This window comes from Ovis canadensis, chromosome 24, assembly GCF_042477335.2.
Source record: "Ovis canadensis isolate MfBH-ARS-UI-01 breed Bighorn chromosome 24, ARS-UI_OviCan_v2, whole genome shotgun sequence".
NCBI lineage: Eukaryota > Metazoa > Chordata > Mammalia > Artiodactyla > Bovidae > Ovis > Ovis canadensis.
In genome coordinates, this window is record NC_091268.1 from 18800094 (window position 1) to 18823348 (window position 23255).

Here is a 23255-nt window from a genome sequence, read left to right on the forward strand (position 1 = left end):
CACGGACCCTGGCGAGGAGAGGGCGACCGACCAGAGAAAGCTGAGCGGACAGCGCCCCCGTCTCTCTCCTCGAGCTGAGCCTGGTCCTTCTCTCTGGGCAAACACTGGAGGCGTTCCACAGAAAGCTGCAGGAAGGCCGGCTGTTCAGGCTGCCCTGAGGCTCAAACGGCTGGCCCACTGGTCACAGGGCGATGGGGCCGAAGGACCGGAGGACCGGGGCCAGCCTTGTGGGCGGAAGCACGGCCAGGGTGGGGCCAAAGCCACTTCTGCTGGGCCCGGCCCACCTGCCAGGACGGGGCCTCCTTTAGGTGGTGGGCCAGTTGGAGGTGGAGCTGACTGCCCTGTCCTAGACAAAGAGCTGCAGCTAGCTGTGCGAAGGTGTGTGTGTGCGCGCGCCTTGGGGGACTCTGTGTGTGTGTGTTCATACTAGGTCGGGGGAATGTCACCCCCTGGCTACTGCTGCTTGGGTTTAGACTGGTGGATGTGTGTGTGTCTCTGTGTGCGTGTGTTGTGTGTGGGTGTGTACGTACCGGGTCGGGGGAATGTCACCCCCTGGCTACTGCTGCTTGGGTTTAGGCTGGTGGATGTGTGTGTGTGTCTCTGTGTGTTGTGTGTGTATGTCTCAGGGGGAATACAGCCCCCTGGCTTCTGCTGCTTGGAGTTAGACTGGTAGTTCAGCCTTGACCTCGGGCGGGGAACAGGCCCTAGATACGGAGCTGAGGCATCTGTGCTGGGCCTGGGGCCTCGCTGGGGAGCTCTTCCCACCAGCTGGTGCCAGGACCCTGAACTGCACTGCACCTTCCTTGGGAAAGACAGCACCTCAGCTTCTAGAAAAACTTTGAAAAATGTAAACCCATCCACCTCACTGCTGCCTTATAACCCCGACAGCTCCCACGACACAGGTGACAGGCCCCTCGCTTGGGCTCCTGGGCCAACCTGTCCTGCCCCAGGCTGTCTGCAGCATCACCCCAGCCTCTGCCCCGAGCCAGCTCCCCGGGGAAGTGTCAAAGCGCTCCCACAAGAGAAACCCCCAGCAACTGCCCCGTGTTGCTCACTGTGGAACATTCTGTGCCTGGCAGCGGGCTGCCCTCAGACGACTGAACGAGTCTCCAGTGGCTCAGTGCCTGCAGCATGAACCCACGGCCTGGCCTCTCTCTCGGAACTTGAGGGGCCACGCACACCTGTGCACAGCCAGACACGGGCCAGACACGCCCAGGGCCCAGGGCCCATGGGTCAGGCAGGTCCCCCAGTGCTGGCTGGGAGACTGGGCCAGACACGCCCAGGGCCCAGGGCCCATGGGTCAGGCAGGTCCCCCAGTGCTGGCTGGGAGACTGGACCAGACACGCCCAGGGCCCAGGGCCCATGGGTCAGGCAGGTCCCCCAGTGCTGGCTGGGAGACTGGGCCAGACACGCCCAGGGCCCAGGGCCCATGGGTCAGGCAGGTCCCCCAGTGCTGGCTGGGAGACTGGACCAGACACGCCCAGGGCCCAGGGCCCATGGGTCAGGCAGGTCCCCCAGTGCTGGCTGGGAGACTGGGCCAGACACGCCCAGGGCCCAGGGCCCATGGGTCAGGCAGGTCCCCCAGTGCTGGCTGGGAGACTGGACCAGACACGCCCAGGGCCCAGGGCCCATGGGTCAGGCAGGTCCCCCAGTGCTGGCTGGGAGACTGGGCCAGACACGCCCAGGGCCCAGGGCCCATGGGTCAGGCAGGTCCCCCAGTGCTGGCTGGGAGACTGGGCCAGACACGCCCAGGGCCCAGGGCCCATGGGTCAGGCAGGTCCCCCAGTGCTGGCTGGGAGACTGGGCCAGACACGCCCAGGGCCCAGGGCCCATGGGTCAGGCAGGTCCCCCAGTGCTGGCTGGGAGACTGGACCAGACACGCCCAGGGCCCAGGGCCCATGGGTCAGGCAGGTCCCCCAGTGCTGGCTGGGAGACTGGGCCAGACACGCCCAGGGCCCAGGGCCCATGGGTCAGGCAGGTCCCCCAGTGCTGGCTGGGAGACTGGACCAGACACGCCCAGGGCCCAGGGCCCATGGGTCAGGCAGGTCCCCCAGTGCTGGCTGGGAGACTGGACCAGACACGCTCAGGGCCCAGGGCCCATGGGTCAGGCAGGTCCCCCAGTGCTGGCTGGGAGACTGGACCAGACACGCTCAGGGCCCAGGGCCCATGGGTCAGGCAGGTCCCCCAGTGCTGGCTGGGAGACTGGACCAGACACGCCCAGGGCCCAGGGCCCATGGGTCAGGCAGGTCCCCCAGTGCTGGCTGGGAGACTGGGCCAGACACGCTCAGGGCCCAGGGCCCATGGGTCAGGCAGGTCCCCCAGTGCTGGCTGGGAGACTGGGCCAGACACGCCCAGGGCCCAGGGCCCATGGGTCAGGCAGGTCCCCCAGTGCTGGCTGGGAGACTGGGCCAGACACGCTCAGGGCCCAGGGCCCATGGGTCAGGCAGGTCCCCCAGTGCTGGCTGGGAGACTGGACCAGACACGCTCAGGGCCCAGGGCCCATGGGTCAGGCAGGTCCCCCAGTGCTGGCTGGGAGACTGGGCCAGACACGCTCAGGGCCCAGGGCCCATGGGTCAGGCAGGTCCCCCAGTGCTGGCTGGGAGACTGGACCAGACACGCTCAGGGCCCAGGGCCCATGGGTCAGGCAGGTCCCCCAGTGCTGGCTGGGAGACTGGACCAGACACGCTCAGGACCCAGGGCCCATGGGTCAGGCAGGTCCCCCAGTGCTGGCTGGGAGACTGGGCCAGACACGCTCAGGGCCCAGGGCCCATGGGTCAGGCAGGTCCCCCAGTGCTGGCTGGGAGACTGGACCAGACACGCTCAGGGCCCAGGGCCCATGGGTCAGGCAGGTCCCCCAGTGCTGGCTGGGAGACTGGACCAGACACGCTCAGGGCCCAGGGCCCATGGGTCAGGCAGGTCCCCCAGTGCTGGCTGGGAGACTGGACCAGACACGCTCAGGGCCCAGGACCTGGAGGGGTGCAGAAGGCAGGGGCTGGGTCTCTTTGCTCCTCTGTGGCCAACCTCCGCTGACAGTACCAGGAAAGCTGGGAGGGGATGAAGGTCTCAAAGAAGAGGAACTTGGCATCTCAAATTAGCTTTCTGAAGCCACAGGATGGCTCCACTGAAGGCCTGTGGGCAGCCTGGCTGCGCCCCACCCTGTGGTCAAAGCTGGACCTTCCCAAGGCGCAACACGCTTCCCAGAAACAGCCTGAACAGCAGGAACCACCACCCAGGTGACCCTCATGTGCCCGCTGGGCCTGAGCCAGGGCACAGGCATGGAAGAACCTGTGTGCCAGAGGCCGGCTGCCCTGCCCACGCCTGCTGCAGCCTCATCCCAGCCCTGCTGCCCACACGACTCACCTGGGCAGCCTCAGGCTTTGCTCTGGGGTCGAAGATCCGCAGCTGCTTGTCCTGGAAAAGTCAAGAAGAGAAAACAGCACAATTAGGGCAGGGAGGGTCTCTGGGGGCCGGTAGGCCGGCCTCCCCCAACCCCAGGCTCTGATGGTCCTGCCCCGCAGTACACAGGGCAAGCATCACCCACCAGACAAGCCCTCTCCAGCCCAGGTTCCTCCTCCTCACAGCAAGGGCAGGCCCCCTTGCCAGCCCCAGGTGCCCACAACAGAGAACCCAGTGACAAGAATTCACATTTCCTGAGCACCTACTATGCGTATGATCTCGCCCCATCTTTCTAACCACCTTGCGAAACTGTGCTATCCCACGCCCCCGTCAGACACAGAAACCAAAGCACAGAACCAAACTCGAGGTTCCCAGCTGCCACACGTGTCCTGGCCTGTCCAGGCTAGAGGGGCTCACAGGACAACATCATTTCTACACTGAACCTGGCGTCTAACCAGGATGGCATGCTTACACATCCATCTATCACTCAGCATGCAGTTACTGGTTCAGAATACCCAAAGGTGGGGATGGGAACAGATAGGAAAAGAAAAAATAAAATAAAACAAAATGCCAGTGCTTTAAATAGCTTTATTTCTGTGGAATAATCGCTCTGCGTGTGTGAGTGTGTGAACGTGTACACAAACACACGTGCATAAAGAACTGGGGGAGGGGGACAGAATCTATATCCACTGACTATTTACAAGTTTGGCCGTGATGAACTGTTAAATGCAGAAGGGAAGATGCCCAGTAATTCGTGGTGGTGTGATTCTACTGTGGTTAAAAATAAACAAAACCTCCATTTGTCTGACCACATTCCTGTATGTTTTGCAAGAGTGCTGAGTAAGGAGAACGGTCTTGACAGGTACGGGACGTGTGTTAACACTGGGAACCAGGGCTGAGGCAGGTGAGAGGTGGTCAGCTTTTTCTTTTTACATCTTAGCATGGCTCCCCTTTGTTTCAGTCAGCACGGTTCATATTTTCTTATTTCAAAAAACAATCAACCAGCAATGAACAATTGGAATTCGAAATGTAAAACAATATTGCTTATATCAGCACCCCCCAAAAAAGCACCCCAGAAATATTTAGCTATACATCTAACAAAATATATATAAGATGGACACAAGGAACACTACCAAACTCTGATGAAAGAAATCACAGACTTAAATGGAGAGCTAATCCATGTTCAGTTAGGAACACTCAATATTGTCAAGATATCAGTTCTTCCCAACTTGACATACAGATTCAATATGATCCCAATGAAAGTCCCGACACGTTACTTTGTGAATATCAACCCACTGATTCTGAACTTTATGTGGACAGGCAAGAGACTCAGAATGGTCGACACAGCAGGAAAGGAGGAGAACAAAGGTGGTGGACTGCTGGTCTGGAGTATATCCTAAAGCTCTGGGAATCAGGGCAGTGTGGGTCCACCCAAGACAGACAAACAGACCAGTGGAATGGAACACAGCACGGAGACAGACCCCCTTAGCTACAGCCAGCTGGTCTCCAACACAGGAGCAAAGACAGTCTTTGCAACAAATGGCACTGGAGCAACTGGGCATCCACATGCAAAGAAATCCATCTGGGCATGGACTTTACGTCTTTCACAAAAATCAACTAAGAGTGGAACATACACTTAAACATTAAAATGCAAACCTTTATTATAAAACCTCTGCTGCTAAGTCGCTTCAGTCGTGTCTGACTCTGTGTGACCCCACAGATGGCAGCCCACCAGGCTCCCCCATCCCTGGGATTCTCCAGGCAAGAACACTGGAGTGGGTTGCCATTTCCTTCTCCAATGCATGAAAGTGAAAAGTGAAAGTGAAGTCGCTCAGTCGCGTCCGACTCTTCGCGACCCCATAGACTACAGCCCACCAGGCTCCTCTGTCCATGGGACTTCCCAGGCAAGAGTACTGGAGTGGGGTGCCATTGCTTTCTCCAATAAAACCTCTAGAAGACAGCATATGAGAAAACCTCGGTGACCTTGCGTTTGACAATAGAAAGAACTCACACTACAAAAAAACACACAAATAACCCAATTAAAAATGGGCACAGGACTTCAATAGACACTTCTCCAAACATACACAAATGGCCAACAAGCATGTGAAGAGATGTTGAACATGATTAATTCCCAGAGAAACACAAATCAAAATCATGGTTAAGATTTTGCATCTCACATCAACGGAATGGTTGCTGTCAAAAAAACCCGGAAGAGGACTTCCCTTGTGGTTGGGAGTTTAAGGCTCTACCCTTCTGATGCAGGGAGCATGGGTTTGACTCCCATTTGGGGAAGTTCCACATGCCATTGGGTGTGACCAAAAATAAATGAATTAATTAATTAAAAAAAAAACCAGAATATAACAAGTGTTGGTGAGGATGTGGAAAGTTGGAACCCTTATGCGCTGTTTGTGGGAATATAAAACAGTACAGATGATATGGAAAACAGTCAAGCAGTTCCTCAAAAAATTAAAAATAGAATTACCATATGATCCAGCAATTCCACTTCTGTGTATAAACCCAAAAGAACTGGGAACAGGGTCACAAAGAAATATTTGCACACCCATGTTCATAGCAGCATTATTCACAAAATCCAAGATCCAGAGGCAATCCACGGGTCCACTGACTGATGAATGGACAAACAAAACGCATTCAATGAAACATTATTCAGACTGAAAAAGGAAACTACGTCACATGCTATAATATAGAGGAAGCTTAAGGACATCATGGGCTTCCCTGGTGGCTCAGAGTAAAGAACCTGTCTGCAATGCAGGAGACCTGGGTTCAATCCCTGGGTCAGGAAGATCCCCTGGAGAAGCAAATGGCAACCCACTCCAGTATCCTTGCCTGAAGAATTCCACGGACAGAGGAGCCTGGTGGTCTATAGTCCATGGGGTCACAAAGAGTCGGACACGACTGAGCGACTGACGCTACTGAGGAACGTTATGCTAAATAAAGTCAGTCAGTTATAGGAAGACAAACAGTGTATGATTCTACTTATACGAGATGTTTAAAGTAGTCAAATTCTTAGGTATGGAAAGTAAAATGATTACGAGGGGCTGGAGAAGGGGGCAAAGAGAAGTTGTTCAATGGGTGCAGTTTCAACTTCAGAACAATGTAAAATACTTAATATGAGAACTGTACACTTAGAATGGTTACAGTAGTAAATTTTATAAGCGTTTTTATGCCAAAATTGAAAAAATAGCTATCAGTCTGCAAAAAGGTAGGGAAGACCCATACATAAATGAATATTACTAGGTAAGTGAAATAATTCAATCTGGAAAGGCTACACATTCCATGATTCCACCTATGTGACACTCAACATCCAGGAGAAGTCGAATCTCTTACGGAGACAGCACAAAGATCAGTGGTTGCTGAGGGTCTGGGAAGAGGCAGGCAGGCATGAACGGGTTAAGCACGGGGCACTTTCTTAGAGGAGCAGAACTATCCTGTGTGACGCCGTAAGGAGGGACACAGGACGTCGTGCACTTGTAGGAACCCACAGGAAGTGCGTGGAGTGAACCCTAATGTAAACTGCGGGCTTTAGTTACTGTAGCAACACTGGTTTACCTTTAACAAGTACACCTCACTGATGCAAGATGGAGCGGGGATGGAGGGGGATGTACGGCTCCCGGCCCTGCTTGCCTGGCCCCGCCCGGTGCCTGCGATGCAGACAGCGCTAGTGCCTGCCACTCAGAGGTGGCCACAGGCAACGCTGGGGAGGAGCCAGACCCGACTTGAGCCCAAAGGACAAGCGGAGCTTGGGCTGGAAAGCGAAAGGCATTCGAGGAAGAGCACAGAGCATGACTGAAGATGAGCAGACGGGAGTCTGCTGGCACGTGATGTGCAGGGAAGACAAAGCCACGCGGGGAGGGCATGGCAGAAATGGGGGGCACTGGGCAAGCGCACAGATGGACAAGGCAGGGGTCCAGCCTGGAGAGTTCTCGAAAGCCAGGCCTTCCTGACACCTGGCAGGGCCCCAGGGTTCTCGGGTCTCGCCCAGCACAGCCTTGCGGCCGTAGTTCACTGAGCTCTTGCTATGTGCCAGGTGGGCACCAGGCACAGTCCAGGGATTAACCCTGAGGCCCTGTCTACTCCACAGTCTCAGGTTCGGGACGAGTTTGCTTACAGACAGAGATCAGACAGATGGGGCCAGCCAGTGAGGGACACAGGACCGAGGCAGAAAGAACAGTGACAGGATGGGGAAAAACAGAGACACAGACAGAGACAGCAATGAACACAGAAAAGACAGTGGGGGCCAGGAAAGAGCCAGCGGAGGCTAAGGACAGAGACGGCAGCAGGAGCCAGGAGGAGGGCGGGTCAAGCAGGGGCAGCGCTGGATCTCGAGGTGACAGGCAAGGCAGAAGGCCTCCTGGCAGCAAAGGGCACTCCCCCTACCGTGGAGACAAAAGGGCCAGGGTTAGGATGCCAGCTCCACCACTCACGTGCTCCGTGACCTGGGAAGCCCAGGGTGCACTGGACGTGATGGCAGCAATTCTCAGAGGTCAGAGGCACCTGGGGAGCTGGGCCATGGAACGTAGAATCCCAGTGTCAGGTACAGACCAGGGTCCAGACAGGGCACTGGGGGCTGGCGCGGCACTGGGGGCTGGCGCGGCGCTGGCGCGGCCAGCACAGCGTTGAGCTCACCAGCGCAGCCCACCCCGCCAAGCAGACCTAGCCGGCCGCGTCCAGCCATCTGTGGGGCCAGTGCGCCCCCTAGCGGCCACCCACTTTTCCTTTCCCGCAGCGGTAGCAGCTGGGACGGGAGCAGGAAGGGGCCAGCCTCACAGGCAGAGCAACTGAGGGGGCGGGAACGGGGGCGCCTCCACCGGGCACCACTCCAGCGATGCCCTTGGGAAATCTTTGCTTCTTGTCCCTGCACCTTTGGGCTCCGGGTGCAGGGGGCCAGAGTTCCACCAGACTCAGAGCTGGATGGCCCCACTAATCCTCCCCGCGAAGACACCAGCAGGCATGGAGCTGAGTCATCGTCTTGGGACCCGATGGGGAAGTGGGGCTCTGTGACTAGATGGATCTTCTCTCTCCACTTGCCCCAGTTCGCGCCCAATTTTGATGGTAAATGGAACTCAGACTGCTGGGGAGAAGGGGCTGGACACCCCCCACCCCAAAGCAGGAGGCCAGTCTGGAGTCTGGGAGCCCCTGGGGGTAGTACCTCGGGGGCAGCCTGGCCGCAGGCTGGGTGGTGAGGGCCTTCAGCAGTCACCCCTCCCGCACCACCACCCACACCCATGCACACGGTCAGCGTGGGGACCGCATGAGCCCCTTGTCTCAACAGGGATGGTTCTGATGCAGCCCCCGAGCCCTCCGCACACAATCCCCAGACCGGAGGCTCTCGTCCCCTCCCTGGGTTCTCTAGGTTCTCCTGGGCTCTGGCAGGCCCTCCTCAGGGAGCCACTCCTCACTGTCCTGCCCCCTCCCAGGCTGCCGTGCTCCTCGCTGTCACCCCACCCCCAGAGCGCCAACTGATCAGGTCACCCCCAATGCTAGGGGTGCCTACTGCCTTTCAAAACGCATCCTCACTTGCCCTCAGCCCACCCTCCCCTCCCCATGGCTGCACACCTTCACTGGCCATCTCTGAACATGGCAGGACCCCTGGGAGACACGCCTGCCTCCCAATTAATTCCTCTGCAGCCTCATTTGTGACCCCTCTGGGAGCTCCAACCACGCTGGGGTCTGGTTCACACCAGGCCCAGTTGGGCCGTGAGCTCTGGGGAGGGCTGGTACCTCTGGCTGCTCCGCAGGAAATGACCCATGTCCAGCCCCTAGACACCTGCTCCCCAGACACCCTGCCTGGGGCTGTTGGGGTGGGGGCCTGAAGCCGAGGGGACGTGGGGCAGAGGCCACAGGCTGGACTGGCCACGAGGCTGCAGCTCTCACATCATATACATACGGTCCATGGCTGCCGCTTTACCAGGCGGTGCTGACGGAGACAGTCTGGTCTGTAGAACCTGGAGTCTCTACCACCAGGCTCTTCACAGAAAAAGTCTTGCCCCTGCTCCAGGCTAAGGAAGTTACAGAGAACAAAGGAGAACAACCCTCTATAGAGATACATCCAAATGTTATAGTTTGTAACACAGTGACACAAAGTGGAAGTAATCCACACTTCTGAGAGCAGGCCCTCCACTAAGCAAACTGTGAATCTACGTGATAAAATGCTTCCTGTGACATTTGTTAAATCTTTGATAAACTGAAAGAAAAAAAAGAAAAAAATGTTTATTACGCGGGACAAAAAATGTACAGGGTAGAGTAATGTGGATATTATGTACAGAGGGACTTTCCGGGTGGTCCAGTGGCTAAGACTACACTCCCAGTGCCAGGGGCCTGGGTTCAGTCCCTAGTCAGGAAACTAGATTCCACAGCCTCCAACTAAAAATCCCACACACCACAACTATGACCCAGCCCAGCCAGATAAATAAATATTAAGGAGCAAAAAAAAAAAAAAAAAAGATCCTATGGAAAAACCCAGATACACGTTTTGGTCAACCCCACACTATACTTGGGCTTCCCAGGTGGTACTAGTGGTAAAGAACCTGCCTGCCAAAGCAGGTTTGATCCCTGGGTCAGGAAGATCCCCTGGAAAAGGGAATGGCAACCCATTCCAGTATTCTTGCCTGGAGAATCCCACGGACAGAGGAGCCTGGCGGGCTACAGTCCATGGGGTCATAAAGAGTCAGACACAACTGAAGTGACTTAGCAAAATACTGTATTTGGGTGATCAAAAGGAAACACTTTGTGACAATCCCCTTCCCTCCTTGCCTCCATGTCTCCTCCCTCCCTGTCTCTTTCGGTGTCTGTCAGGACTGTGTTAGTCCCTCTGCCTGGGACATCTGTCCCCTCCTCAGCAGGGCAGCCCCAACCTCACTGTCCCTGGGAAGCCTGAGCCACACTTCCCAGGAGAGCCTGTGTAGGCTCCTTCCGTCATGGGCGGCTTCAGGCAGAAGACACCGCACAGGCTCCTGAAGGTCGTGCACTGCCAGCTGCTTCCATGCAGACTCCTCCCCAGACGCACCCTCCCCCCACCGGGGGCTCCCCGTCTCCTCACGGGAACCCCGCTCCCTCTACCTCCTCTCACCCCTTCCCTCCCACTCGGGGCTCCCGTCCCTCTGCGGGTGCCACACGAACACAGGTCCCCACCTTCAGCTCAGACCCTGCGGGTGCCACACGAACACAGGCCCCCACCTTCAGCTCAGACTGCTGCCCAAAGCCCAGTCCCTGGACTCAACAGACATCACTGGGACGTCCTGGGGCCTCCGACCCCATGGTCTCGGGGGCAGGCCCTCCTCCAGCCTGCGACCCAGGAGCCGGCCTCGTGACACGCCCCCCAGCCCTCTCGGGTACTCTGTGTCTTGTATGCATTGCCCCCTGCCCGGGAGGCTCCTCCTTCCCTCCCCCGAAGGTCGCTCCACCTCTGCTTTGGACACCCCTCCTTCCTTCCCCTGACCACACTGGCCAGATGCTCTGTCCACACTGTGGCCAGGGAGCCTCACGGTACAGACCCGCTCCCCTCACACCCCCACCCTGTCTGGCTTTAAACACTCCGCTGCTTTCCAGCTGCTTCTACAGTAACAAGCGTGACGGTGTGCTCACGGTTCTGCCCTCTGCCACAGCCCGCTCCCCTGGCCCCGCACCAGGAGCCCTCCCCTCCCAGGCCCCAGTCAGAGGCCAGGCCTCCCTGGCGTCTCCAACCACTCAAAGCACCTCTGGTCCCTCTTTAAACAGCCTGGGTCACCGTCAGGGGTCACAATTATCCTTTTGTCTATGATCCTCGGACCTACACTGGCCGCCCCCACCAGCACGGGCCATGGTGGACACAGGACCTGACGTCACCAAGGACCCTGAGGCCTGCTGACTGCCTGGGGGAGGGGGGCTGGCACAGTGCCCTGCTGTGGATGCTGCCTGACACAACTCTCTGCCACGGTAACAAAGTGGCCAGCAGCCAGGAGGGGCTGGCTGAGGGTGGTGACGGGAGCCCTCAAGGACCAGTGCGGGGCTTTTCTTACTGGGTGGGGGCTTTGAGAGAAAAGTATGAGCCCGAGGAATGAGGATAGCAGAGAGGAACAGCCATCCTGGCTTCAGTTCTCTGCTGCCCTCCAAGTACCGCGGAGCCTCACAGGTACTGCTGGGGTTCTGGGCCCTGTGACGCGACGGCCCTGGCAGAGCTGGGCATGCCTCAGGCCCTGGCAGGCACGTTCTCGTGTCTCACCACTCACCCTTACCTTGCATGTCGTGCCCAGCAGGGCTCCATCCCGGCTCCAGGCAGCACCCTGCACCAGGTCCCCATGGGTCGCCAGCTCTGCAGAGAAGCAGCCAAGGTCAGGAGGGGTCCAGGGTCCCCCCACTCTGTCCCAGGCAGTGAGGGTCTCAGGAAAGCGGGTGCAGGCAGGCCTGGCTTGGGGGTAACTCTGGGGAAGGGGTAGCTGCTGGGAGGGTGCCTTCTGTGCAGAAGCCAGGGCAGCAGGGCCTCCAGGTTGGGGGTGGGGCTTCATGCAGCCCCACTCTTCTCAGGCCACACCCCCAGCCAGCTCCCTGACCCTGGGTCACCTCGCTCACCCCGCCACCAACATGCCTCCCCATTCCCCTGCAGTGGGCCACACAGCCCATGGAAGTGTCACACACACCCCTGCCCTGGGCACCTGCTCGGGCCTTCTTCACTCCCTTCCCGAATAGCATGACAATTTTAAAATGTGTCCACAAATTCTTTGACATCCCTCCAGTTACTGGCTGAATTGTGTCTCCCCTCAAAAGATGTCAAAGTCCCAATCCTCAGCGCCAGTGAATGTGACTTTATTTGGAAATAGGGTCTTTGCAGATCATCAAGTTAAGTTGATAATGCTAGGATAGACTCTGATCCAGTACGAATGGTGCCCTTGTGAAATCAGACCGAGACAAACATGCACAGAGAGAAGACGCTGTGAAGAGAGGGAAGACAGCCATCAACAGGCCATGGAGCACGGGAACCACAGGAGCACTGGGCAGGGAGCCTGGTCCAGAGTCTCCTGTGCAGCCTCAGAAAGAATCAGCCTTACCAACACTCTGATTCCAGACTCTGGTCTCCAGAGTTGCGAGATAATAAATGTTACGTTACACTCCTCAACTTGCGGCAACCCTAGGAAACTAACACCTCCTCCTTTCAAAATGTGCAGCCCAGCGATTTCCCCGGTGGTCCAGTGGCTAAGACTGGGCGCTCTTATTGCAGGGGGCCTGGGTTTGATCCCTGGCCAAGGAACTAGATCCCACATGCCACAACTAAGACCTGGTGCAGCCAAACAAACGTAAAATATACATGAACAAAATGTGCAGCCCAAGCCCTTTCCTCTTGAGTGTGAGCAGGACTTGGTGACTGGCTTTTCGCAGAGGGCATGCATCTCCCAAAGCTGCAGCATAAGCAGCTTCCTCCTTGCTGCTTCTCCGGGACTGTCCCCTGGGAAGCAGCTGCCATGTAGTGAGGGTGATCAAGCAGCCCACGGGGAGGTCAACAGGGGAGAACTGAGGCCTCTTACCCACAGCCTGCACCGTGAGAGTGAACCATCTAAAAAGCAGATCCTCCTAGCCCAGTCCAGCCTTCAGGTGACAGCAGCCCTCGCTGACAGTGGGACCCTTAACCTCATGAGAAACCCTGAGCCAGAGCCACCCAGCTAAGCTGCTCCCAAATCCCTGGCGCTGATAAATGTTTTCAGTTCTCTTAAGCCTCTGGGTTTGGGGGTAATTCTTTCTGCAGCCCAAGGTAACTACCATGCCAAGGTCTACCTCCCTCAAGTTAATCCCAGCCCTGTCACCCGCTTGCGCTGTGGCCTCAGTCACGTTATTTAACCTCAGCTACTATACGGGAACGGCAACAGCCCCGTGTGAAGCCCTCGGCACAGTGCTGGGCAGACAAGAAGGGCCTGAGACGGAAGTTACAGCTGCGGTGACTCCCTGATGACACACTGCCTGGTGGCCTTCACCTCCACTGCAAGGTCGGGCTGCTCTCAACTTCACCAGGAGCACACTGGGGGCGAGGAGCACCTTGAATTTCAGGTCCCTTGGGGCACAAGACGGCTCCATGGTGAACGCTGAGTGACTTCTCAGGAACTGATACTGTCAGAAGGCGGGTCTCTCAGACACCCGTTATGCTGTTGGCCCTTTGTCCCTCCCCCAGAGGTGGGGACACCACCATGGTGACCCTTCACAACCCTGGACAGTCTGCACAGCCCTGCAGGGCAAGTCAGTCCTTCACTTCTCTGAGCTTCACGTCTTTCCCCTAAAAAGGGGATGAACTTGTCCAGGAGGACTCTGCAGAAAGGATTTGGCCACTCTGTCTCAGAAAATGCCTAGGCTCCTTGGTGGGTCCCTGTTGATGGGTCAAAACCACACAAACACTAAAGATTCTGACCCACAGCTGCCACTGCCTATTCGTGGTCTGAATGTTGGTGTGCCCCCAGATTCACAGGTTGAAACCTAACTCCCACTGGGGTGGAATCTGGAAGCAGGGCCACTGGGAGCCGATAAGGTTACACTCATGAAAGGGCTCGGTGCTCTTATGAGAGAAACCCCCAAGAGCTCCCTCACCCCTGCCTCCGTGTGAAGAGACAGCCACCTGCGAACCAGGAAACAGGCCCTCTCCCGTGCCTGGATCTCAGACCTCCAGACTCCCAAACTGAGAAGTAAACGTTTACAACCCAGTTATGATCCCAGTCTGTGGGATTCTGTCGGAGCAGTCCGATGGACCAGGACACACACCGGGGGAAATGAAGCAGCAGCACTGTGCAGGGACGGGGGAAGTGGCGAAGACAGCAAAATTCTCATCTCCTAGAGGAGAAATTAGCAGTCTGCTTTCAAAACTGAAATGACACACAAGTCAAGAAATAACAGTATAAGGAAGTTATTTAGACATATGAAGAAGAAAGCCGAAAAAACAGCCAAATGAGATGAAAACAGATGGCTGTGGAAAGTGGGGAGGGTCAGGGTGCTTGTTAACAAGTCTTGTAAAATTATATATTATATATACACACACAGGTAAACAAATAGACACACACACGTAACTACATATACATATATATATCACACATGTGAAACCTGACACGTGTCTTGAAACTCACACTACCGAAACTGCAAACAGACAGAAAGTGCTGCCAGATGGGGCTGCCCGGGGAGGGGCCGTCGCGGTGGCCCTACCTGTGAGGGGCTGCTGCTTGGTGGCATCCCAGACCTTGGCGGCCCTGCCCACCACGCTCAGCAGGATGCCGTCGGCAGTGGGGTGGAACTGCAGCACCTCCACCTGGGCGTCCTCGGGGCCCAGCAACAGCCCGGGCCCCGAGGGCAGAGCCTGGCCAGATGCCGGCAGTCGCCACACTTTCACCTGCAGAGAAGAGTGAGTCTCTAAGCCCAGGGCTGGTGGAGGCGGGGGGTCTCGCTGCCTCCATCCAGCCTTGTTCCAGGTGCCCCCACCCCAGGGGAAGGGAGGGGCGGGCTGAGGGGCCGAGGGGAAGACGTGGGAGTGGGGGAGCCAGGCGCTCTGCTCTGTCCCCTCCAAGACTCCTACCACCCTACCCGGGCCCTGCTGTCTGCAGGAGCTGTGCAGCAGGGCACAGGTCACGGCCGTGGCTCAGAGCAAGTTCCCGGGGAGCGCATGAGAGTTGATGTGGTGGGGCGGGACTTAGCAGGAGGGGCTGGACTGGGAACCAGCAGGGCCCTGGGCCTCATGAGGCCTCAAACAGGTCTTCCAGCCGCTCCACTCACCGTCCTGTCGGCTGAGGCCGTGGCCAGGAGGAAGTCATCGAAGGGGGAAAAGTCCAAGTCTGTGACCAGGTCTGTGGGAGAGAAACAGCTGACATGGCCAGACAAGGATGAATGTCCTGTTCCAATCCACTGTGCCTTCTCCTAAGGCCAGAATCACAGCCCAGGACCTCCGGGCTGAACCCTCTGCCCACACGATGGCAGGCTGGAAATCCTCAAGGGGAGCACACTCTAGAGACAGTGGGCCAACAGCACAGTCCCCACCTGCCAGACACAGGCCCAGATCCCTGTGGCCCCTGGTGGCCAAGGGCCCAGCAGCAGGAGACTGGCAGGATGGGTGGGAAGCTCGCCATGTCACCAGGCACCTGCATTCGCCCAAAATCCAGAGCCCAGTTCGGGTGAACAGAAACAAGTGCCAGCTCCCATGGGAATCACAAACAGGACAGACCACGGGCTACTCAGCGCTCACGGACCCTCCCCACCACCACAGGGAGACGCACTTCTCTGCAGATGCAGCAAGAGGAGGGCTGAGCATGGAGGGGGGCTTCCTGGAGGGGGCAAAGCAGGCCTTGGAGAACACTGAGGGTGGCACGGGTCAGGGCACTGGGCAGGAGGGGGCTGGGGTGGCACTGCCGACCTAAGAGTTCTCTGCCCCTTGACAAGCCAGGGCTGGCCCACCTGCAGGAGCTCACCCGCCCCAAGCCCAGGTGCCGGCTTCTCTCTGAAGGGAATAAGACCGGAACAGGAGGCTGAGTGACAGGCACCTTAGGGACTGCCCTGGGTGGAGAGCAGCCAGCCGGGAGGCAGCGGTCAGCTCTGAGCAGGACCTCCTAAGGCCTGTGTGTCCAGTTGCTCCTTCAGTTCTAGAAGCTCCGCAAGAGTCTCCCAATAAATCCCTCTGTGGCTTATGAAAGCTGGAGTTGGTCTCAGATCCTTGCAACTGAAAAACCTGAACTGCTGAGCTCTGGGGGGACCAGGAGGGGGGCTGGGGCACACGGAGTGAGCCAGAGCCCAGAAGGAAAGTGAGACTGGGGGCTTCAGTGGGGTAGAGCTGGTTCAGATGTGAGCAGGACATCTGTGAGCCAGGCCCGAGTCACCAAGGCAAGGAGCATAGTGACCACCCTCCTGCCAGCCTCCCTGGCGGGGCCAAGCAGATACACTGTCGTCCCAGGCCAGCGGACCCTGAAGACAAGGAAGAGAAGGGGCGGACAGGGACAGGCACTCCTGGGAAAACCCCAATCTGGACTCCTGATCACAGAATCCCTGCCACCCAACCCTGCGGGCTCCTGACAGGATAGGGCAGGGCCCAAGCTGGGTGTAGATTCTGGCCTCCCCGAGGGAATGAGCAGCGGCCAATCTGGGTGCCCAGCTGTAGGACCATGGCCTGAGGGTTCATCTCACCAGATCCTCACAACGACCCTTAGAATGGCACTGTGGCCTCATTCCCAAGTGGAGGATGAGAACACGAGGACAGAGAGGTTAAGTAACTTGCCCAGAGCTGCACAGCTAAGAAGGGGACAGGCTGAAGGTCAGGCAGTCAGCCCAGCTTCAGAACCTACAACCTCAGCACAACAGCTCGCGGCCTTTCCCACATCAGAGCATGCTGCCGGCCACTGTCCCCCAGCCCAGTCCTGTAGAGACGGTCTCCAGATGCTGCCCAGCATTCTGTTCCCCAGACCAAAGCGCCACCCAAGAGCTGAGAGGCAGAAAGTGTTCCAGAAGGCAGGGCACCCCAAAGTCAGAGCAGCAGCCAAAACCCCTGTCATTGCAGTCTCCCCCAACCCTCCACCAGCACCCAAAGGGGAGAGCCGTGCCTGGCGCCCCGAGGGTAGAGTCTGAGGAGCTGGAGTGAAGCGCCCCCAGGAGCAGTTTCCAGGCAAGGCTGCTCCCCTTGGGGAGAGGTGCTGAAAAGCTGGAGCCACAGAGAGGCTATGATCCACCAACGAAGCCCAGTCCAGCTTCCAGTAACAGGGCCCTCACCACCCTACATACAGCTCCAACTTGGGGCTGCTTCCCTATGAAGAAGAATCACAAAGCCAACAGCACTGTGCCTAAAATACCTGGGTTCCGACTCTGGCTCTGCCAGCAGCAATGCCAGCATCACTAAGCTCCTAATAATCCCTTTGAGCCTTGGTTTTCTTAGCCGAAAAATCGGTTATTTAAAAACCTACTTCTTGAGAATTCCCTGGTGGTCCAGTGGTTAGGACCTGGTGTTTTCACTGTCATGGTTCCACGTTCAATCCCTGGTCGGGGAACTAAGATTCTGCAAGCTGTATGGTCCAGTCAGATAAAAAATAAAAACAGAAACCTACTTCAGAAAGGTATGAAAAAGGATGAGAAAGCAGAATTCGTCTATGGGCTACATTAGATGGATCGCAAAGACATTATGCCGAATGAAACAGACCAGATTTGAAAGGCTACATATAACGTGAATCCATTTATGTGAAACGTCCAGAGAAGGCCAGTCCACAGAGCAGAAATCAACCAACGTTTTCCGTGAAGGCCGGGACAGAAAACATTTTAGGCTTCGAGGGACATACGGTACCCGTCTCCTTAACTCTGCAGTTGTTGGGAAAAGCAGCCACAGACCATAAGTCAATGAAGAGGTGTGGCCGCGTTCCAATAAAACTATTTACAAAGACAGGCAGTGGGCCAGTTCTGGCCACACAGTAGCTCGCAGCCCCTGCTGCAGAGGCAGAAAGGTCCATGAATGCCTGAGGCTTCAGCGCCTGAGGCAAACACATTAACTGCCGAGGGACATGAGGGGGGTCTTTCCAGGATAAAGGAAATGCTCTAACTCAATGGTGGGATACCCGACCCCGTAACTTTAACAAAAGTCATCAAATGCTTCAAATAAAACAAGCAATGTTTATAAGTATGTAAACAATACCTTGACAAAGTTGTTTTAAGTTTTAAACAAGGATGGGGTAAGAAAACGAAGACAGTGCTGAGCGTCCACGGAAAGCTCCATCATTCTTCACTACCGTCATCTTATTAACTGCCACCCTCTGCATCAGGACTGAGACACTGAGCTGCACACCCAAGACTGGGGATGGAGGATCAGCGCCCTTCTCTCACCCCAAGCCACCCAACAGGCAGCCAGGAACACAGGCCAGAGGGTCTGGGCCCGTGGCCACTGCAGCTGGACGAGGAAAGAAGAGGCGCTGCTGCAGCCTGAGAAGACCAAACTGTTCCCTCGATGTGGGCAGGCTGCCAGGTGGACTGCTGGGCGCCCCCAGAAGCAGCTGCAGGGGTGGACAAAAGCTTTCTTTGTGAGGGCCCATCTCTGGCTCTGCAGCCCAACCCGCCCCCTCCTTGGAGGGCCCTCAGCAGCCTGCCTGACTGGGAGGATGCCTGCTGTGAGAGGTGATCTGCTGGGCTCCAAACAAGCACAGAGGGCTAAGAACCACATGGGCTTGAGTCTTCCACGGTGACAGGGAGCCATCATCAGCCTGGAGTACAGGCTGGTGCAAATCCGCCTCCTTCCAGCCTGATCACCTGCAGCACCAGCTTCCCTCCTCTCTGCCCAGGCTGGAGTTCTCAACCAGCAACAGCTTTCCCACAGTGAGGGTGACAGGAAGGGCCCAGCCAACCACAGGGGTACAGGACCAGGTGAGTAGGAATCCCTTGCCCCAGGGCAGGAGGGGTGAGTTCCAGGCTTCCTGGGTCCAGTCTCTACTCACCTGAATGGCAGCCCAGGTGGGTCACCTGTCTCTTGTCCTCTCCCTGGCTTTCCAGAGGTACAATGCCCAGTACACCTGTCAAACAAAAACAGGGGCTCTGACTTCAGGCCTAACAGGGGATCTACTGTCCAGGGCTCCCAAAGGACATGAGACCCAAAAGCTTGGCCTAACCCTAACCTTCCCAGAACCTCCAAAAACAGTAAGACCACATCCTTCTGGACGGAGTGGTTGGCCCAGGCTTGGTTCCTGCCCCACACAAGACTTCCACGACATCGACTACGCAAAGACACAGTTGTCTCTTTATGGCGCTATTTGGCCCTGGTAGTTGGCTTGGGGCCACCAGCTGCCACCTTCCCAGTTCTACTTGAGAAAGAAGCTGTCACCCGAGGGCAGCAGAGCTGAGGAACAGGATACAGTGAGATACAGCTTTGCCTGAACCCCCTGGAAGTTAGTTATATAAACCAAATGGTATCTGTTTTATCTGTTTCTTGCTTATGTCAATTTGAGGTCTGAGTCATCACTAGCAACCTTCAGAGGCCCAACTAACACAGGGAGCTTTTACCGCCCTATTGACCCCAGCCGCCCCCGCGTGAGGAGTGGGTTGCATATGGGGACTGTTGGAAACAAAAGCAACAGCCCCCCACGCCCACCCCAGGCCAAGCTCTTGAAGACCACAGCCGATACGTTTATACAATGTGTGTGGTCAAATGCCCAAATTGAAGTCCATCTGCTTACTGCACATTGACCGCTTTGCAGGCGTCTAAGGCCCTTCATGGTGCTGACTTCTGAACCCCGAGAGGTCCCTCCAAGCCGCTGGCCTACAACAAGCCTGTCCTTCTGCCCTTGGTAGGGTGACTACATCTTACTCTCCACATCTATGTTCACCTCCCTACCTGGACGGTCAGAGTTGAATGCAATTAAGCTGCAGCTGGCTTTGATATGGTTCCCACATGAAGGGGCAGTGCCTGCTCGAATGTCACTGATCCAGGCCTGAAAATAGAGAAAAACAACAAAAAAGGGTTGGCTAGGGCTTTGCCTAAAGCAGGGAGTAGGGCATACTGGAGGGAGACTCTACCTTAAAGCTGCACCATTAGAGATGCAGGCCTCTGGATCAAACCCTGTCCCCACACACAGTCCCTTAGAAAATACAAAAAATGTCCTTGAAACAACAATCTGTCATAAGGGGGTCAATTTTGAGTATTAAATAAGTTCTCTAATAAGGGGCAGGAAAATGTCAGAAGAAGTTCAGGCTGAACGAAGTCAAGGGGCTAATTGGACAGTGTGTGTATTGGCTGGGGGTGCGGACTGACTCTGTTAAAAGGGAGAGAGAAGCAGAGAAAGGAGAAGTGAGCATCTAAGATAGATGGACTCAACTTCCTCAACTGCATTACTGAAGGCCTCCACCAAGTACGAGTCTCCTCCAAGCCCCAGAGAGAGAAAATACACACGCTCAGAAAGGGCACAGTCAAGGCCTTTCCACGAAGTCCTACAGTCAGGTAAACAATGCACCCCCATGAATAAACATTAATGTTAACAACCCCAGCAGAAGAGCAGAGCAACTCTTTTTCTAAGACTCAGCTCGGTGAGGTCCCAATATTTCTTGTATTAGCACCTCACAGCACCCCTGATGATCATCAGGCACCCACATGTCCCAGCCCACCCGCTGACAGTATCCCGGAAACCACCTCCACCACCCTAGTTTCTATTTCAGTGTTCACCTGCTGGGGTAAAATGTTATCATCCAGTATTATTCTTCCCTCTGAACTCGTGTTTACTGTACAAATACAATGATAGGAAATACAATAGTTTTGACAAAGAGAACAGACCACCTGTCCTCCCATCTCCCTAACATGTAAACTGTGTTAAGCTCTCTCTGCTATCTCTAGTTCCACACCTGTCTGCTTGCCTTGCTGGACTGAAGTCCACCAGGAACAAGTCCACTTGAGCCCCTCAAGTCCACTCTAGGCCATCTCAGGTCAGGACACTCTCCAAGTGTACTGACTACACTGAGTGACCGTCTTAAATGCAAACGTGAGAACCTATCAGTGACCACCCCTTCAATGGCTCCCTGCTGCACTCAGAAGAAAACCCAGCTTCTTCCTGGGGATCTCGGGCTCTGCAGGTCCACTCTGGACTAATCTGACATCATGCTTCCCTCTCACTGCCCTCCAACCACCCTGCCCCACTTTCCTTGCTCCACCTGGCTCCTCCTCACCCCACTCTTCCCGCATGCCCAGCTGCTTCTCACCCTTCCTGCCTTAGCTCAAATGTCACCTCCTCCCAGCTGACGTTCTGGACTACCCTACTGAGGTTAATTCCACCTCTAGGTCCATCTCCATCTTAATCCCAGCGCCACTGTGTGTGTTCCCCAGGGCACTTATTAAAATTTGCATTGCTCTTGCCTGCCTGCATGCTTGCTGTCTGTCTCTCTCCTGAGCCTGTAAGCACCAGAGAGGGAGGAAATTGCTGTTGTGTTCACCACTGTGGTTCCAGCAGCTGGACGTGGGACGTGCCCAGGAAACACTGTCCAGAGAATCAGAACCAGGCTTCTGCTTCAGGTTGCCCTGACCTGAGATGGCCTCTGATGGGGTCACCAGAGGTCAGTTTCTCCTCTTCATTACTGGAAGACCCTCCCAGGCTTTCCAAATAATGTTTCACAGCAGACCGGAGCTGGCATCGACTCTGAAGCACATCCCTCATCAGGCCTCCTGCCTTACCGGCGGGCCGAGGGACTCCCCCGCCACCTGGTTGAGCTTTTTCTCTGGCCTCCACCTGCTTCGGCTTCCCACGCCCCACCCAGGCTTTGGCAGCATCACCCTGAGTAGGGGAAGAGCTCAAGCCAGCTGCGAGAGGAAGCGCCGGCGGAAACCCAAGGGAGGGGCGCGTCTCTGGTCGAGGAGCTCCCCCTCTCCAGTGACACACCCGGACTCGCCAAGGCCAGGACAGAGAGGGGCATCTCTCTCGCACCCCAGCCCCGGGCAGAGGCGATCAAGGAGGCGGGGAGGAGGCGCTGTGGCTCCCAGGCGAGGCCGACCGGAAGCCGGGAAGGCAGGCAGCCTCGTAGGCCTCAGGCCTCGGCCCCACAGGGCGGGCGGCACCGCCTCGAGGGTCCCGTTGCGAGGCAGGACCTTGGTGCTCAACGAGAGCCCAGAGTGTCTCAGGAGCGCCAGGCTCTGACCGCCGCGCGGCCAAAGGGCGGCCTGGACGCCTGACCCGGGCCTTAAGGGGGCGCCCCCGGGGCGGGCGGGCTCGGGGGGCTCCCCGCGCGGAGCCAGGGGCGGGGGAAGGGTGGCCGCCGGGCAAGGGGCGACGGAAGCCGGGCTTACCTCGCGGCGGGGCGGCCGAGCCTCCGTGTGCCGGAACTTGGATACCTTGAAGCGGTTCATGGCGGCGGGGACAGCGGCGGGTGCAGCTTCGCGGACCCGGGCGTCGGCTCTCAGGTGCACAGCTAGCAGCCGGGACTCCCGCCGCCTCCGGCCCCACCCGCGGTCTGCCGCCCGTGGCCACGCCCCCTACGCGCCCCAAGCCAATCGCAGCCCTCTCCGGCCTGTCGGGCCACACCTCCATCCCCCTCTCCCTCCGCGCGCACGCCGCAGGCCCCACCTCCCGGCCAATCGCCACTCGGCCGCCCCTCGAGGCCACGCCCCAATGCCGGAGGGTTGGAGTCGCGTACCGAGAGGTCACGTGCGGCTAGCTGTCCGCCCCCGGCCGGGTTGGGCGTGCGGGACCCTCGACTATGGCTGCGATTTTGTGGGCTGGGTTTGGCCCCGGGAGGCTTTCCAGGGTTCGGGGCACGCCCTTCTTCGGGAGGAGGGAAAGCAGAAATGAACTAGCTCCATTTCGGAGACAGGGAACGCTCTCAGGCGCCCCTGGCACCGAGTCACAGGGATAATGAATGGCAGCAGAGGAGAGCCCGTATCTGATGCAAATCCCTGCTGATGGGACCTAAAGACTCCGCTTCTCACCCACCCTGCTTAGGTCAGGTGGGCTCCGTAGGAGGGGGGAATGGAGCCTTCAGCGTCCCTTATAAGGGCAAGTCTTGGCCGCAGGCCTTGGGCGCTGTGGGCCAAGACTCCTGGTAGGCAATCAATCAATTACAGATAAGCTGAAACGGCAGTAGATAAGAGCTGTGGGGAATCCCTTGAATGGCCAATTTGCACAACCAGCACTTCTTTAGTTACGGAACAAACCTGGGGCCATTCATTCCACAAGCCTTTCTCTTCGCTTTGAAAATTGACTCTGTAATTCCAGAATAGGCTTCCTGCTTGATACCAGACAGAACACCTGCTCAGGCGAGTCTGGAAAGGGGACTTTGATCTGAGGAAGCCGAATGATCAGCCGCAGCGGCCAGCTGCTGTGAAAACTCGCTTTCCGCAGCCGGCTGCAGACAACAGCTTAAACTGAGGCAGAATGCCTAAAGGGTCATTCTGAAAGCTTGGCCTGGCG

At 57.0% G+C, this 23255-nt stretch overlaps 1 protein-coding gene across 4 annotated transcripts in view; it reads right to left on the bottom strand.

Moving 5' to 3' along the window:
- The window catches only part of CORO7 (coronin 7), a 62728-nt gene extending 40426 nt beyond the window's left edge, over nt 1–22302 (bottom strand). For 3 of the 4 annotated variants that reach the window (XR_011252556.1, XM_069569537.1, XM_069569536.1), the window contains exons 1-7: nt 22136–22296; nt 19703–19799; nt 18810–18884; nt 15130–15200; nt 14566–14749; nt 11628–11704; nt 3361–3411 (exon numbers count right to left, since the gene is read on the bottom strand). Coding sequence is in view for 3 of the 4 variants with exons in the window: in XM_069569537.1 (XP_069425638.1) it covers nt 3361–3411; nt 11628–11704; nt 14566–14749; nt 15130–15200; nt 18810–18884; nt 19703–19799; nt 22136–22195 (615 nt within the window). In the remaining variant the exon portion in view is untranslated. Of the gene's footprint in view, nt 1–3360; nt 3412–11627; nt 11705–14565; nt 14750–15129; nt 15201–18809; nt 18885–19702; nt 19800–22135 lie in introns of all 4 variants that reach the window. The other variant, XM_069569538.1, reaches the window with a different exon arrangement.
- Nucleotides 22303–23255: the final 953 nt, after the last annotated feature.